Source organism: Indicator indicator, chromosome 7, assembly GCF_027791375.1.
Source record: "Indicator indicator isolate 239-I01 chromosome 7, UM_Iind_1.1, whole genome shotgun sequence".
Classification (NCBI taxonomy): Eukaryota; Metazoa; Chordata; class Aves; order Piciformes; family Indicatoridae; genus Indicator; species Indicator indicator.
Window position 1 is genome coordinate 18,034,938 of NC_072016.1, and position 15,333 is coordinate 18,050,270.

Below are 15,333 nucleotides of genomic sequence, written 5' to 3' on the forward strand. Positions count from 1 at the left end.
CAGGAAAGCTGTCTGACAGGCCCAGGCTGCGCAGGGACACAGGAACACATCAGAGGGGAGAAAAAAGAGAAGGGAAATCAGATAAAGGGAAAGAGCAGTCTGTACACAAAGGGTGACTTGGGAAAGAATGGCACATGTAACTGTGAATGCCCAGAGAGGGGGGCAGAGCTGCTCTGGGTGAAGCACCCCAGAGGAGACAGTGACAAAAGCAGGCTGCAGGAAAGGACAGAGTCTCCTCGCTGGTGCAGAGGGATGGTGTTTCAGCAGCTGGCTCAGCACTGCAGCGTTAGACACATGCGTTTCCCTTGGAGGCTTTGACAATTAGATGGGTTCCTCTGTGTCACCTGCCTGGCAGTTCTCATGCCAGTCACATTCACTTTTAGTATGACTGTGATTTTTATTGGTGAGGCTTGGAGGCACCAGCTGAGACTGTGGCCCCACAAGGCAGCAGGCAGACACGTCACAGGGGCAGTAATAGCCCCTGCCCAAAAAGAGGTAATTCCATCTTTGTGTGGCAGTTGCACACTTCTCATGACCCTCCTAGATGTTTCTGTGCTACAAAGGTCTTCCTATGTCAGCAATACTGAGTTATTTGTTGAGATGGCCCCATCCTACCCTGAGTGCTGTCACTTGTAGCCAGGGAACTAACTGTATTATGCTGTTTTGTGCAACTTGTACACAATGGTATGTTTGTGGCTTCTAGACCTGGGAACATTTCTTTGTTTTGGATCTATTTAATGGGCATATTCCCTGTGTCAGATGTAGTTAATGTTGCTCTTGTGTCCACTGGTATAGCAATTCCTTGTTATCTGTCAGGCTACTTCTGTGACATCCATGGACCATTTCTGTGCCTTGTGTCAAAGGTTTACACTGAACATGGGCTGTGTGTGCTCCCTCGGCAGCCCTTTGGGAGAAGAGATGTTTCCTGTCACATGTGCAAGGCCAGTTCTGATCACACTGACAGCAAGTGTGTGCTCTTTTGAGGGACACAGTGACCAAGGCCATGGTTCACCTCTCAAGCTGTTAAGATCCTTCTGATTTAAGAGAGAGAGATTCCAGTGTTACAGTACCACAGAGTTTCCTCACCAGTAAAAATGGAACTGGGAAAGGTGATGATGCTTCCTAGTAGTATAGCTTGTGCAGTTACCTAGGTGGCATCCCCAGATTCATCCTGCAGCTGAAGCCTTGCTTCACCACAGCACCCCTTGTAAGACCTGATTTCCTGGCAAAGCCTCATCCCTCAGTCTTTTACTTCTATCACTGTTCTTCATCAGTGGAAAGGACCGATGCCCACCACAGTGCCATTCCTCACGGGATATTCCAACGCAAATTTTTCCCATGAACCCTCCTGCAACTTTGACCCACAGGTCTTCGAGGAAACCCATTTCTTGCCCAAAGTCCTCTCTGCACCTTACTTCCACTTTTGCTCATATTCATCAAGTTGTCAGCTCCTTTACTTTGTATATTATGATATTTGAGGCTTCTCCTCATAGTCCAACTCACAGAGTCATAGGCTTAGATGAGAATTTCAACTTTGATCTAAACCCAGATGTAAGTGTATGTTCCTTGCAGTTTCAGGGGAAAAATGAAAACGCATCCTCTATAGTTTTTGACACCAGAAAACAAACACAGAGGATTTACTGTCCTTTGGTTTTAAAGGAAATACAAGACTGTGAATGTCTTGGTGTTAGGAACACAAGACATATAAATCTGTGTTTCGGGATCATCTCTGCAAAACTTTCCTCACAAGTAAAATGCATATGCACAGTCCACATTATTGCTCTGTGAAGTTCGGGAGTTGTGTGCCCTACCATTATTAAGTCCAGAACTATTGCAAGCTGTTTAGACAAGGTCCACCTTGAAGCAGCCTAGAGGCCTCTGTTAAAAGTTTCTTTTCTTGTGCAATATTTAAAGTCTAGGCTATGGCAGAGTGCCTCCCTCATTCCAATCCAGAACTCAAACCTAAACTACAGCATTGCCTTTCTCCTTATTTTTCCACTTATCTTATTGCTTTCAGCATTCTGATTTCTTATCTAAACTTCCCTTTCTCCTCCCTTCATCCTTTTCTTTCATTTCCCACTGACTATACATGTCCTTTCTTACCAGCTGGTCCTGAGTTTCCCAAATACACACAAGCGCTTACGTGCATGCACATGCACACAAACGCTGACACAAATAAATAAATAAATAAAAAGGTCAGTGAGCAGAGCAGCAATAACCCCTAAAACAGTACTATCAGAGGGACATGATTGATCAATTGAATTCCATAGCGGCTGAAAAATGTGGGATTAAGCAGTGTATTATACGCACAATGAGTTGAGGCATGATGTTCATTTCAAGTTCATTTCGCCAGCCCTCTGCCACCAGATCAGGCAATCAATAGGGGCAGCAGATATCATATATCACCTCTCTCCGTGCTAGAGAGAGAGCACCATAATCTCTCGCAAATTTAGAGTGACAGATTTGTCAAGATCTGAAGGGCCCCTGAATAAATGAAGGAAAAGAGACTCTACAGCGACTTGAGAAAGCTGTGGTTTCAGCTTCTTCACACAAAGGCATGGCTTGTGCACACATGGGAGACACATGTACACAGAGCTCTGCAGGCAGACAGGAATTGCAAACATGAGCGTGTGTGCACTAATCTGTGCAACTGCTCAGGGCAACTCACTAAGGGTAAGATCCACTGGTTTAATGACAATCGATGGAAGTTTTACCTTTGTTGTGGTTTAACCCCAACCAGCAACTAACTACCAGCTACTAGGAAGAAAAGTAACCCTGTCTCAGCCAAAACCAGGACAACCGAAATGGTTCAGTCATACCAAACACCATGCACAGGGTAGGGCTGCCATCCTTAAAAATCAAATACAGCCTAAGCCAGCCACTGCAGACAAACAGCTTCTCAGGCATGTACAGTGATGCAGAATCTAAAGAATACCCAGAATAATGATCTGCTGCAAAAATACCCCCATGAATTAGCATCATGGTGTGCACAGTCATGCACACTGACTGATGTATGGAAAAACCCTTAAAGGCAAACAGCTTCACAGACTGCAGACAGGTTGAGACAAGCACTGATACAGACACGTGTTTCTTTTTTTCTGAGCCCGGACCCAGGGAGTTCTGTGCCAGCTTTCTGCAGGGGTAACCAGAGAGAAGTGCCTACTGGAACTGGAAGCACAAGCCTTGAGCTACTGTAGTCCTTCTGAAAGCCACTCCCCGCAGTAACAGCCCAGTCCATCTAAACCATGAAAACTGCACTGACACACATGGTGTGCACTCCTGGTCTTTGCTTTGTTTTCTCTTAGTCAAATCCGTCATGAACTCCAGCTTTCAAAAACTTGAGAATTTTCCCTGAAGAGAGGAGAAAATGCCAGAGACCAGTGCCAGTAAACAGTCCTGCTCTGGCTAGGGGTGGAAAAGAGAGAAGGGGCTGCTCAAGGGAAGGCTGCTGGCTGGGACAAATCAATATGTAATATTTTCTATGGTCTTGCGAGTGCTACTGTACTATGTTACTGTATATAATGTACTATTGATTATATCATATCATATAATCACCTATAAACGGATATATCTCATAGCCAGAAGGAAGCAGGCTCAGTTATAACTCTTGGCCACCAGCTGGGCATTAATTGTGCCAGGAAAATACCCAGATCTTGGCACCATCCACAAGCTAAAAGATGAAGCAGTGGAGTGGCATGGTTCTGGCCACTGCACAGTGAATGCCACTCCAGGTTCCTGGGAGCATTGTCTGCCCATGAGCACCTTGCAATCATACGGAGGTAGCAAAAGGTCTATACAGATCCCTCTACCACTTTTTTAAGAGACAGGAAATTTCTGAGAATCACAGACTAGAAGCCACCAAACAAGGCTCAAGTATGAGCGGTGAAAAAGCAGGCAGGTAATTGCAGAGCAAGAGCAGAACCTGCTGCTCTTGCAGTGATAAGATAGACTTGTGTCTGAAGCACAGTAGGTAGAGATCTAGCATGGAGGTATATCAGCATGGGTGAGGCAGGGGATTATAACCAGTCTTACCAAAATTACGCTGAGAGGTGACAGCAGAAAGATACTCAGCACAGTTGGAGAAGATTATAATGAGCAGACATGCCTCAGATGAGATGAGAGATTATGACAAAGGAAGATTCACTTCAGCTGGGACAGGAGGTTATAACAGACTCACCTTGGATGTGACAGATGCTAATAGTAGGAGACTCACTCACTTCAGATTAAAAGGGGTTATAACCGAGATAAATGCACCTCGTTTGCATTGGGGCATAACAGGAAAAAAAAAACCCACAACACAAAAAAACCCCAACAAACCAAGTGGGTGATAAGGTTTCTTATCACAGGGAAACATTCACTTTGGACAGGGCAGGACATTTGTAATGCCTCAGAGGGGATGTAAGTGGGCTTTAAGAGACTTGGGATGACACAACAGAGGTAGAAACACCTGGAATATGGCAGGAGGCACCACAGGTTGGATTGTGTCAGAGGGCTTTTGCAAGGACAGAGATACACTTCTGGTGATACTCATTACCAGAAAAAGGATCTTTTTTCTTCCTAGTTAGAACAAAGTAATACCAGGAAAGCCAATTCTAGCTGAGTAGGACTCGGTTTTGTAATACAATAATTAATTTTGGATAGGAAGGGGGACTAATAAAGACAAAGATTCACCTCATTTTGGAGAGAGTTTTATAACATAGATATGGGTGGTGATAAATCATGAGTAGGAGAATGGGACAGACCTCATAACAGAAACCAGTGTATGTCAGATGGGACACATGTTCCACTGGGAGAGAGACGTCTCTGGTGAAACAGGATCATTCCTTTTATCTGAGGGGGGTGAAAGACTCATCTAGGGTACAACAGGACAAGATCAGATGAGAAGGAAGCCGTAACAGACATATAACTTCTATTGGACCTGGACAGCTGATTCCCTTCAATGCCCTAGGAGAGCCTTTTCTCCATTCCAGGCTTCCCCAGCCCTTCTCAGTACAGACCTATCCTCAGTACTCTGTGAGCTGCCTCTGCTGTAGCCTTCCAGCAATGCTAATCGCTGTGCTTTGCTCCCATTTTCTGCTCAGCAATGGAGATTTGGCAATTTTTAACACTGAAAATCAGCGGAACCAAAACTCGTCTCTGAGATGAGCACCATTCTCCACAGCCTAATTCATCCTGAGCAGGAGAATCCCACAGAGCCCACAGCAACAACTCAGATGGTCTAGCAGACAGGACAAGGCTTCCCTTGGGTCCTTTCAGCCTCCCCTTCCTGCACAAGTGGCACAGTTGCCTAAGTGGAGGCAGAGGGCCTGGCTCTTTCCCACTCTGTCCTTGTCCTGCATCCCTTGCTGATCCAAGCCAGGGTGGTGCTAACTCCCTTTTTTCTCTGTCTGTGCCCTGCAGATGTATCCGAGGGCTCAGTTCCCAATGGAGATTCCCAGAACAGCGTGGACAGTTTGCGGAAGCACCTTCGTGGCGACACTTTCACCCAGCAGCAGCTGGAAGCTTTAGATCGAGTTTTTGAGCGTCCTTCTTACCCTGACGTCTTTCAAACATCAGAGCACATCAAATCTGAGCAGGTGAGGGCCTGGCCTGGTAATGGGGACCCATAGACACCCGTAGGATGATGGCAGGAGGATTCCCTCACCAAAATCATTCACCCCTGGCTCTCACACTAACCTGTTATTGCACATACACTGCATTTACATTCACAGCATTTCCCAGTTGTGAATACATCACCGTGCCCATATTTACCTGAGCTCTGCCTCCTCTCCTGAACTTGCCATATACATGCACACTGTGCTCTCTGCAGAGCCTCATGTCTGCCTTTCCCTCTACATGCACACCTGCAGGTATGTGGGCATGTTCCTGCCATGGACACACAAACATTGCCATGCATGTTCACTGGAACACAGCTCTGCAAGGATACTCCTGCACTCTTAGATCATGCCAGTGACCAGCGAGTCAGAGTTGAGCTTTAATGGAGCATTTTCCTTTGTGGCCCAAAGCTGAGACTTGACTCCCATCTCCAACCTAGTTTTCTATACTTCTGCAGTTCTGCCCCCCTTTCCCTTACTCCCCATGCCTTTTATCCCAAAAGCTGTTTGTCTTAATAAAATGAAAATCAAAAGTCTTTTTAAACCGCCCCAAGCCATAAACCAACAAAGGAAGAGAAGGAGAGGCTGGCTGTGGACTCCCTTCATCCCAGAGTCCCTGGGTTTATTACAATGAATAACCTTTATTTACTTTCATTAGACTATTAAGCACCAGCACAGTCATTTTTCCCCCTGAAACTCTGAGCAGGGCCCATAAAGCAAATCCGAAGCCTAATTGAGTTCATTTTAATTTCTCTCCGATCACAGCGAATTACTCTGGTGATAAATCAGGGGGCAGGCTCACCCCCAGTAGAAGGCCTAATTTGCAGCTAATTACAAAACTGATTTCTACAGGAAGATCAATACGAGAAGGAATTGGAAATGACTAGGCAGTCCTAGTCAAGCAGGGACAGGGGCGGGGAAGGGGCAGCACACAGGGAGCCCACTGGAAGAGGGGGAGATGTGGGGAGGTGGTTGGGGAAGTGCATGGAAAAAAAAAACAGAGCAGAAAGAGCAGAAAATCAGTTTTAATTTAACGTAATATTAATCAGAGCAACTTTTCCTGCTGTTTTGTAGCCTTCCCAGTTTCTCCAGCTCCCGCGTCTGGTCTGGAGGCTGCCACAATAAAAAGGCAATTACCAGAGCCTTTCGGACAGGACACCCTTTCAGATTCAATGGCTCTCCCCCTCCCACCCTTCTGTTAGCCATGTGGCTCCCCCCTCCCCAATTTCATACCCCAGTGCACAGAGTGACAGTGGCAAAGGATGAGGCTTCTTTGTTTGTTTTTAAAGAGCTAGGAGAGAGGTAACAGCAGAGCAGAAGCAGACAACTCAGCAGAAAGCCTGGCTACAGTGGGCCAATACTGGCTGCTTCCTACAGCCTGCCTGTCTCAGTCAAGTCATTGCAGTCCTCCGCCCTGGATGTCTTGTTGCTAAGGCAAACACCTCCCACCTCTGCTGAGGCTTTCTTCTTCCCAGGCTGCCACAGGCAACCATACCCATAGCACTGATCCTCAGTGAATATCAGTTACACCACAGATAATGGGCCAAATCCCTCATCCCTCTTCCCCTTCACAGTGGCACACAAATGAGTGGGATAGTTCATCCCAGGAACCCCCCCTCAGCGCTCAACTTCTCTGTTCCCTCCTCCTCCTCCTCTTCCATCTGTGCAGGGGTTTGCATCTTTCCTCTTCCTCCCCCCCATCTGTACACCCTTCCCTTTCTCCCAGCACATCAATAGCAAGCTGTCTTTCTCCTCTCTTCCCCAGGGTAATGAGTACTCCCTCCCAGCTCTGACCCCTGGTCTCGATGAAGTCAAATCAAGTCTATCCACCTCTGCTAACCCAGACCTGGGGACAAATGTGTCAGGACCCCAGACGTACCCTGTGGTGACCGGTAAGCTGCTTGACCAAACAGCAGAACCAAGCTTTTTATTTATTTCTCTCATCACCATTAGCTTCTGCTTTTTCTGCTAACGCAAGATATCCCTCTGTGGCAAACATGGAAAAAGATAGAAAGACTGTGGAGGACATAAGGGCTCAAGTGAAGCTCGAAAGCTTCAGAGTATTGGCAGCTTTGGGTACTCCTAGAGGTGCCCAGGTGTGACTCAGACAGGCAAACCCAGGTGTGAATCGGAAACTTGTGTGCCCTGATAGGGCTTAGGGATGGTGTTGGTGGAGGCCAGATACGTCCAAACACACACTGTGAGTTTTTGCTTTGTGCCTGACAACAAGAGGGTCATGGCTTATCCATGATCTCCACTTGGTTTCCTTGAGGAGAAATAATAACTTAAGTTTTATTCAGTCCCAGCATTTGGAAGGGGCATTTACAAACTAAATACTGAGAACTGTTGAACTGCAGCGGTTAAACTCCCTCTTCCTTAAGCCCATGGTCTTGTTCATAGCCTTCCCCCTTCCCTCCCATGTGGGCACATTAAACTCAGGTGTGTCTGGGAGAGTAGGAAGTGAGAGCAAGTGAAAAACAACAGAAGAATTGGGATGCACAGAAGTAGGAGGCAATATCTGCAGCAGCTGCTGCAGAGAAGCTTCCTCTTTGCTGGTGGCTTGTGCAGGATCTGAGCAGCACAGGGCTTTCCTGAGGCTGTGGCATGTGCTGCCTGATGGTGGTGTTAGACTGCTTGCCCTGTGTATGTCTAGAGCCATAAGGAGATATTCTGGTGCCACAGCCTTTCTTCTCAGACTTTAGTTGCCATTGGTCCCTGCTTATGCAGCTACCATAAACTTCCACATCCACTCCTGTGGTAGCTATAGCAGCTGGTAAGGCCTGAGTGATTTTCCCCTGTTTGGTGTATCCCCCTTTCCCTGCAACTGCTGTGAACCCTTTAGAAAAATAACTCATGACAAAGAGGTGTAAGTCCTCTTAAGCAAGGGAAGGAGCTGTTGCCTGTTGTCCACAAAGCTGTCCTCTGATGGCACAGAATCAAGAATCTTGGAGTCTGTATCTCAGATTTTTCTTGCAGAAGCCCCAGCTAGTAGTCTCTGAGGTCAAAGCAGCTCATAGCCGAGGCAGGCAGTCATTGCTTGTTCAGCCAACACTGAGCAAAGCTACATTGTTGCATGCAACTTTTCACTACCAGAAACTTTGGGACTGGACAGGTTTGATAGAGGTCACCCCAGATAGAGAGGAGATCCAATGGGAGGTCTGCAAAATGTCATGGAGAGCCATGCAGAGGTGAACTATGTATCTAGGCAGTGTCTAGAAAGCATGACATCCCCAGACTTTTTTCACAGCTTTTACTGGCACCAGGCTTGATCCAGGATCCTTATAGCCATGCAGTTTCTGAGCCAGCCAGAAAAAAATGGCACAGGTGTGGAAAAATTGTTCTGCCTTATTTCGTATTTGTATATTCAGGCAAAACTCAGCTGGTTTTGTCATCTCTTACAGGAAATACTTTCCTGTCATTGGGGATCAAAGCCAGTAGGAGAACAGTACTGTCCTTCCTTCATGGAAGACAGATCCCCACAGCTGGATGTAAAGGTGAGGCTCCTAAAATCAGAGTCTAAGACTCAAAGGGGTCATTAAAATAATTCTCCTTAGTCTTTTTCCCTGAGTGAAGATGGTGAATTCCAACCTGACTTGACAGCAAAATTCCCTATGGCTGGCAACACCAACATAGGCTTTGGACATGACTCTCACAGGTGGACAGCAGGAGACAGATTTGGCCATACAGAAGAGGCTAATGGCTGAGGCAGAAAATCTTCATGTCCTTTACACCCTGTGCCATCCTCACTGTTCCCTACAACACTCCCAGCACAGCTCAGGAACATCCCCATCTGATCCATCTGGATCCAAGAGTGAGAAAAGTTCATTTCAGACCCAGCTTGACATTCCCAGGTGGCAACTTAGCAGTAACATCTCAATCTGTATGCGACATTTCAATCAGTGCAGAGTAACAAAAGCAGAACCATTAGTGTTGGGAGCTGTTCACTGGTGGTAATGATGGGGAAACTCAGAAACTGGAAATGAAAAGAGGAAAAAAACCCTCAACACCCTGAAAAGCAGCAGGGAAAGAGGGGTGGAGAATTTTTCCTCTACACTTAGGCCAGGATCCAATGTTTGGATTAATGGTGCCATTACCCAAGAAAGGACTTCAGATAATGTTCATTCTTAAAATGTTTTTGCTGGCAATTAAATGGTTGCAGTTATTGATCTTCATTGATCTGATGTCCTCAATTTGCATAATCTATTAAAGATGAATGATTCATTATATGTTTGCTATGTGGCTGGGCAATGCTTTCAAGAAGGACCAGAGAGGTGAGGAACTCAGTGCTGCCTCCTGATCCATCCTGTCTATGAAATTAAGGAAGGGGTTGGGAGTAAGCAGATTTCTTTGGTATCACCCAGATCCCTCTCCCAGGAAGGAACAGTGGAACAATAGCAAGTATTGAATTGCTGGCTACCTGTTTTGTTGTTATAGTGTCATCTTTGAAATGCCTCTGCTCTTGTTCCAGGGCAGTTTATGAATCCAGGTGATAGCTGAAACAGATGTGAAACAAATCCACACATGCAGGGTACAAACTCTGTGTGCAGTCACTTCAGGATGTAAGATTTAGCTTCAGTCTACAAAAAAGTCCCATTTTCTGTCTGTGAGCTTCCTAGAACCAAAGAGCTAGAAATGCTGCAGAACATGCAGCCACCTCCCCAGCACATAGGAAGGCCTCCCCCAAAGTCCTGGGCATCTATTCAAAGACACAGCTTAGCACCACAGTTCCATACAGCACAGCCTTGCCGTGTACTGCCAATATCAACCACTCCTTTTCAGACAATTATTCTATCCTAGGCATCTTAGATGGTCTATTTATTACATGCATCTGCTAAAGCAAGTAAGCAAAAACATTTGTTTACTATGGAGCACACAGGTCATCCTTATTTTTCTTCACTAAGTATCTGCAAAGAATTTTTATGAGCAAACTGACACTCAGCTAGCTGGGCTAGGAAACACGATCCTCCTGTCCTTCATATAGAACAGATAATGCAAAAACTTTAAACTTCCACATGAAGCATCAGAGAGAGAGCTCTTAAGAGCTGCATGGGAACACCACCTCACCTCTTCCTCCACACACAGGCCAGTGGGCCAGCTACATCTTGCTTTGATGTTGCATGGCCATCATAGCTGGATTGGTGTAGATCCCTGACAGCCTCCTAGATGGTATCTTTGGACACCAATTCAATCAGATTTCCTAGAAGGAAAGATTCAGCCTTGAACATACCAAGATAAGGCAAGTACATCCAGCTGAACACCAAGTCAAGAATTTTTCAGAGATGTTCTACTTCAATTATTTCTATGATGGCAAACAGGCTGAGAGAACTTATGATCTCTACAACTACTCAAAAGGAGGTTGTAGCAAGGTGGGGCCAGTCTCTTGTCCTGAGTAACAGGTAATAGGGTGAGAGGAAATGGCCTCAAGTGCACCAGGAGAGGTTTTGATTGGATATCAGAAGAAAATTCTTCACTGAAAGAGTTAGCAAACACTGGAATAGGCTCTCCAGGGAGGTGGTTGAATCAGCATCCCTGGAGGTGTTTAAAAGATGCTTATATGTGGTGTTAAGGGACAAGGTTTAGTGCTAGACTTAGAAGATTCTGTTAGCTAATGGTTGGACTTGATCTTAAAGGTCTTCCCCAACTGAAACAATTCTGTGATCCTATAAGCATCGTCCAGGATGCAAAATCCTGATGACAATCTCACAATATGTTCAACAAAGGCCTCAAAAACTCACAAACTCCATTGATCTCACTTTCCTCCAGACCTCCCTTTTCTGACATGGGATCAGATTTTTTTTCAGTTTAGCTTAATTTTTTTTTTTTTAAATTCATACATAAATGTGTGCAAGAAATTAACTGACAGAAAGGCTACTTGCTATACCTGAAAGATTTAAATAGTATCTGATTTCTATGAATTTGCAAGAAAATTGTAATGCTAAGCATGGAGGAACCTCTGGCCAGAAATCTGGATCCAAAGTTTTTCTGAAATTACAAACAACCTTTTGAGAACTTCAGCCTCCTGCAAGGTGAAAAGATATTATTTCCTTCATTTCAACTTAGTGAGTGAACTGAAGAGAATTCTGCTCAGTTCAATAACCAGGTCATTCAAAACTAAGAAACAAACTAGGATTTGAAAAAGCAGGAACATTTGTTTTTGTCTGTCAGTGAGTGAATTAAGCTTGGTGTGAAAATATGAGATCTATTAGTTCTCAAATCAGGTTCTGAAATCAGATCAAATTCCTCCTTGTATATATATCCTTTCCTTCATTTACTAGTCATTTTTAATGCAAAATCTGCTTAGAAAAGCTTGCTTTTTCTGTTCTGGTATATTTAGGAAGTCAAGGAGCTTGTGGTCATTTTATTTAATTAGCATGAATAATTACAAATACTGCTTTTAATTTAATTCTAATTTCCATCCAAATATAACTTGACACAGATCACAAGTAAAAAGTTAATAATCTAATAAAATAATAATATGGTCTCATCGTTCACTATTTTCTCATACGATAATATGTAAAGACAAATTATATTAAACAACATAATTGCTTAAATAAATGTGTACAGATGCAGTTCATCTACTTAGGAAAAATTGAAGTAACCACGTTTAATGTAAATTTGGTATTTGTCAAAATATTTGTTCCTACCCATAAAACTCAACCTTTCAGAAGACAGTGAAAATGTAAACCAAGCTGATCCAGCTTGCTGTTTTAAACCATGATTAAAACTGAACATTACCTTCAGTTGTACTTAGATCATTATGCTGGGAGGGGAAGCATTTCCTTTCTCATTTTCCTTGTTTGTACTGGTGAAAAATTTCCTGTCTTGCTCCCATCTATGTTAGCCTCTGACACCACTCAGCAATGGCCCTGGTCAGGGCTTGAGTGAGCTGACTTAAGAAGCTGGTAGTGACCCAAATTTGACTTTGGTGATGGCAGATCCTACAGATGCAGACCCATGTGCTGCAACACAGCATCATGACTGCAGCCACAAGCAGTCAAACACCTCTGGTGGGTACATCTCTGGATGTCCCAATGCCCTGAAGATGAATATGATAATCATCCATGTGGCTGCTACAAGGCTATTGCTATCCTGCCTCATCAAAATGAAGGAGGTATTTTCTGCGGCCAAGCCTCTCCTCAATTTAAGATGAGGAATGAGCAAAAGTAGAAGTCTGCAGTACCTCCAAATTTCATCTACTGTTTCACGTCCCTAAGGAGAGATAATATCTTCTTATCGAGGAATTTGGAAAGGCAAAAGGTGTTGCAACTTTTTTCCAGGATCAAATGGCTGAGGGTGATAGACAGTCAGATGGATGATCCCTGGAAGAGGCAGGAATAGTGAGACAAAAGGGAGTCACATAAACCATTTCCATGCATCCAATGGGATTTTCATGGATAATAACTTTATGATGCTGAAGAAGGCGGCTTGTGGACTTGAAAGGCATATTGAAGTGAGGAACCCAGAAATGGATGGGCTGGAAAGAAGTAATGTCTCCAGCTTCCTTAAATTAGCATTTAAATGAACAATAGCAGTGAATTACAATAATGTCATGTAACGACAATAGCAGTGGATTGGCATTCCCAGTCCGATTTCCTTCAGCAAGGGGACAGCATTGCAAGCTGCCACACTCCATGCTGCCTTTTCTCTTGAGGCTAAATGAAGGATCCAATATGTATTGCTGTGGTGAATTTTTTTGTGATGTAGATATTTGCCCACCGACAGCAAAGACAGTGCCTTATATCTGAGGGAAGCAATGCTGTCAGTAGGGGCTAATAACTTTTGATCTCCATCACCTGTACTGGATTTAACCAGGCCAGCTGCTTTTATAATGGAAATTACCCACTGCAGCCTTTCAGAGAACTGGAGAGCTTATGACAATCTTTAGCCCTTCTTTGTAGATTTAGGATTGCTGTGGGATAGCCAGAAAGATCTATCCTGTCCTGTGATCAGTAGAATATCACTGTGATGAAACCTTGGAGATACTTATAATGAGGACTGTGTGAAAAACTAACAAGTTCTAATTACATTCCCAGCATATATTTCAAAAGCATCTTGTTTAAGAAATAACATTCAAGTCCCAACCCACCAAGGAATAAATATATCTAATCTTTGAGGCAGGAAATAACTGCCCAACCTGATGGGCTGGGACTCAAGAAAAGGAGCATGAACTCCATTGAACTTCTCTGTATGCCAAGTGCACAAGTCGCACATCTTTTTTCCTCTCTGAGATATTAAAGTACATCCTCCTTCATGAGCCACTTGACATTGATGTCAGTGCAGTTCTCAAGTGATTAACACTAATAGTACTTCAAAGAGTAAGTCTAGACCACAGGTCTGGAAACTTAGTGTTTCACTCTGTACAAAGACTATAAAGCTTTCTCTTTCCACAGTAACATAAAGAGTTAGCAGGCCAGTTTACTTGGAGAGCAGCAGTTAATTAGATCAAATACAAAACCTGGATTTATAATATTCGGTTTTATAAAAAATGGGACAAACAGATTTCAAAACTTGACATCAGTGATGTCACAAAGGTTGTTTCTTGAAACATGTATTTCAACAACCCACGTGTAAAGTATAGGGCTAAGAACATGGATGGATCTGACAGGGACAGAAAATAAATGTGAACATGCAAGGCTTATTTTTTCAGTCAGCAGAAATACAAAGAGATGACAAGAAAGGTACAAATAAGAAGCAGATAAGTCTTTGCACACTTTTCAGTTGTTTTAGCAAAGTTCTGGTACAATCACAGAGCAGAGAGAAAAAACAGGATGATCTTTATCCTCAGTGCAACTTGCATTATGCGAGCAAAAGAGAAGCTAGAAAACTAAGAAATTAAAGAAGAAGTGGTTCTTCTGACATGACAGAAACAAAAGTGAAAGATCTGCTGTGTCAGTCCAGTTTGGTCTTTTGCATGACTTCCAGAATTTGAGGCAAGATTCTTACATGGGGTGAAGTGATGTGACTCCACTGGCTGTAGTGCAAATTCACCAGCTTATGAATGCTAAGGATTCGGTCCCATTCTGTTTGCCACAATGGAGAACACAAATATGGACAAAGATGTTTCAGTGATGGGTACAAGGCTTAAAACACCTGAGATAAGATTCAGCTTTGGCATAAGTTTCCAACATAAACTTGGGTTTGTCTTCTCTGGACTCAGCTCCTCACAGGTAAAACAGTGATGCCTAAGGGATGCTGTTAGGATATGTGTTCTAAAGAATGAGGCACTGCTGTCATACAAATATTTGACAGAGACCCAGGAAAAGATGAAGAACACTAACCATTGTCAAGATGGTGAGCAGTACTGTTAAGTGGGTGTGTACAAACCATGCCTGAAAAGGAGCACTAAATGCAGGTAGCTTATCCTCTAGGAAGCCAGCAATTGAAAGCAAGCAGCTTCTCTAGTTCTACAAACCCCTCTGCTTCCCTTCAGCAACAGAGAGCACAATAAAAGCTGAGATGAGTCTCTGCAGGAACCCAAAGCTGTGAATCTTTCTCTTGTACTGTCTGGCCAAAATCCCTTCATTCACAGGAGGAATTTAGGCCAGAAATCACCAGGTCTAGCTCTCCACCAGAATAACAGAAGAGAGGGTTAGAGAGGAAGAAACCCAGCCATAACTCAGCAAGTAAAGTCAGAGAGAGAGGAATAGGAGATGCACAGAATATGTAGTCCTGTGCTCTGCATCCCTACCCTGCTGAGCCTTTCAGATTTCCCTTGTCATGACATTGTGTGATACTTTTT

At 44.1% G+C, this 15,333-nt stretch overlaps 1 protein-coding gene across 4 annotated transcripts in view; it reads left to right on the forward strand.

The window, feature by feature from the left end:
• The window catches only part of PAX2 (paired box 2), an 82,394-nt gene that overhangs the window by 52,333 nt on the left and 14,728 nt on the right, over nt 1-15,333 (forward strand). For all 4 annotated transcript variants that reach the window (XM_054382609.1, XM_054382604.1, XM_054382607.1 and 1 more), the window contains exons 6-7: nt 5,401-5,576; nt 7,360-7,486. In XM_054382609.1, the coding sequence (XP_054238584.1) occupies nt 5,401-5,576; nt 7,360-7,486 (303 nt within the window). The remainder of the gene's footprint in view (nt 1-5,400; nt 5,577-7,359; nt 7,487-15,333) is intronic.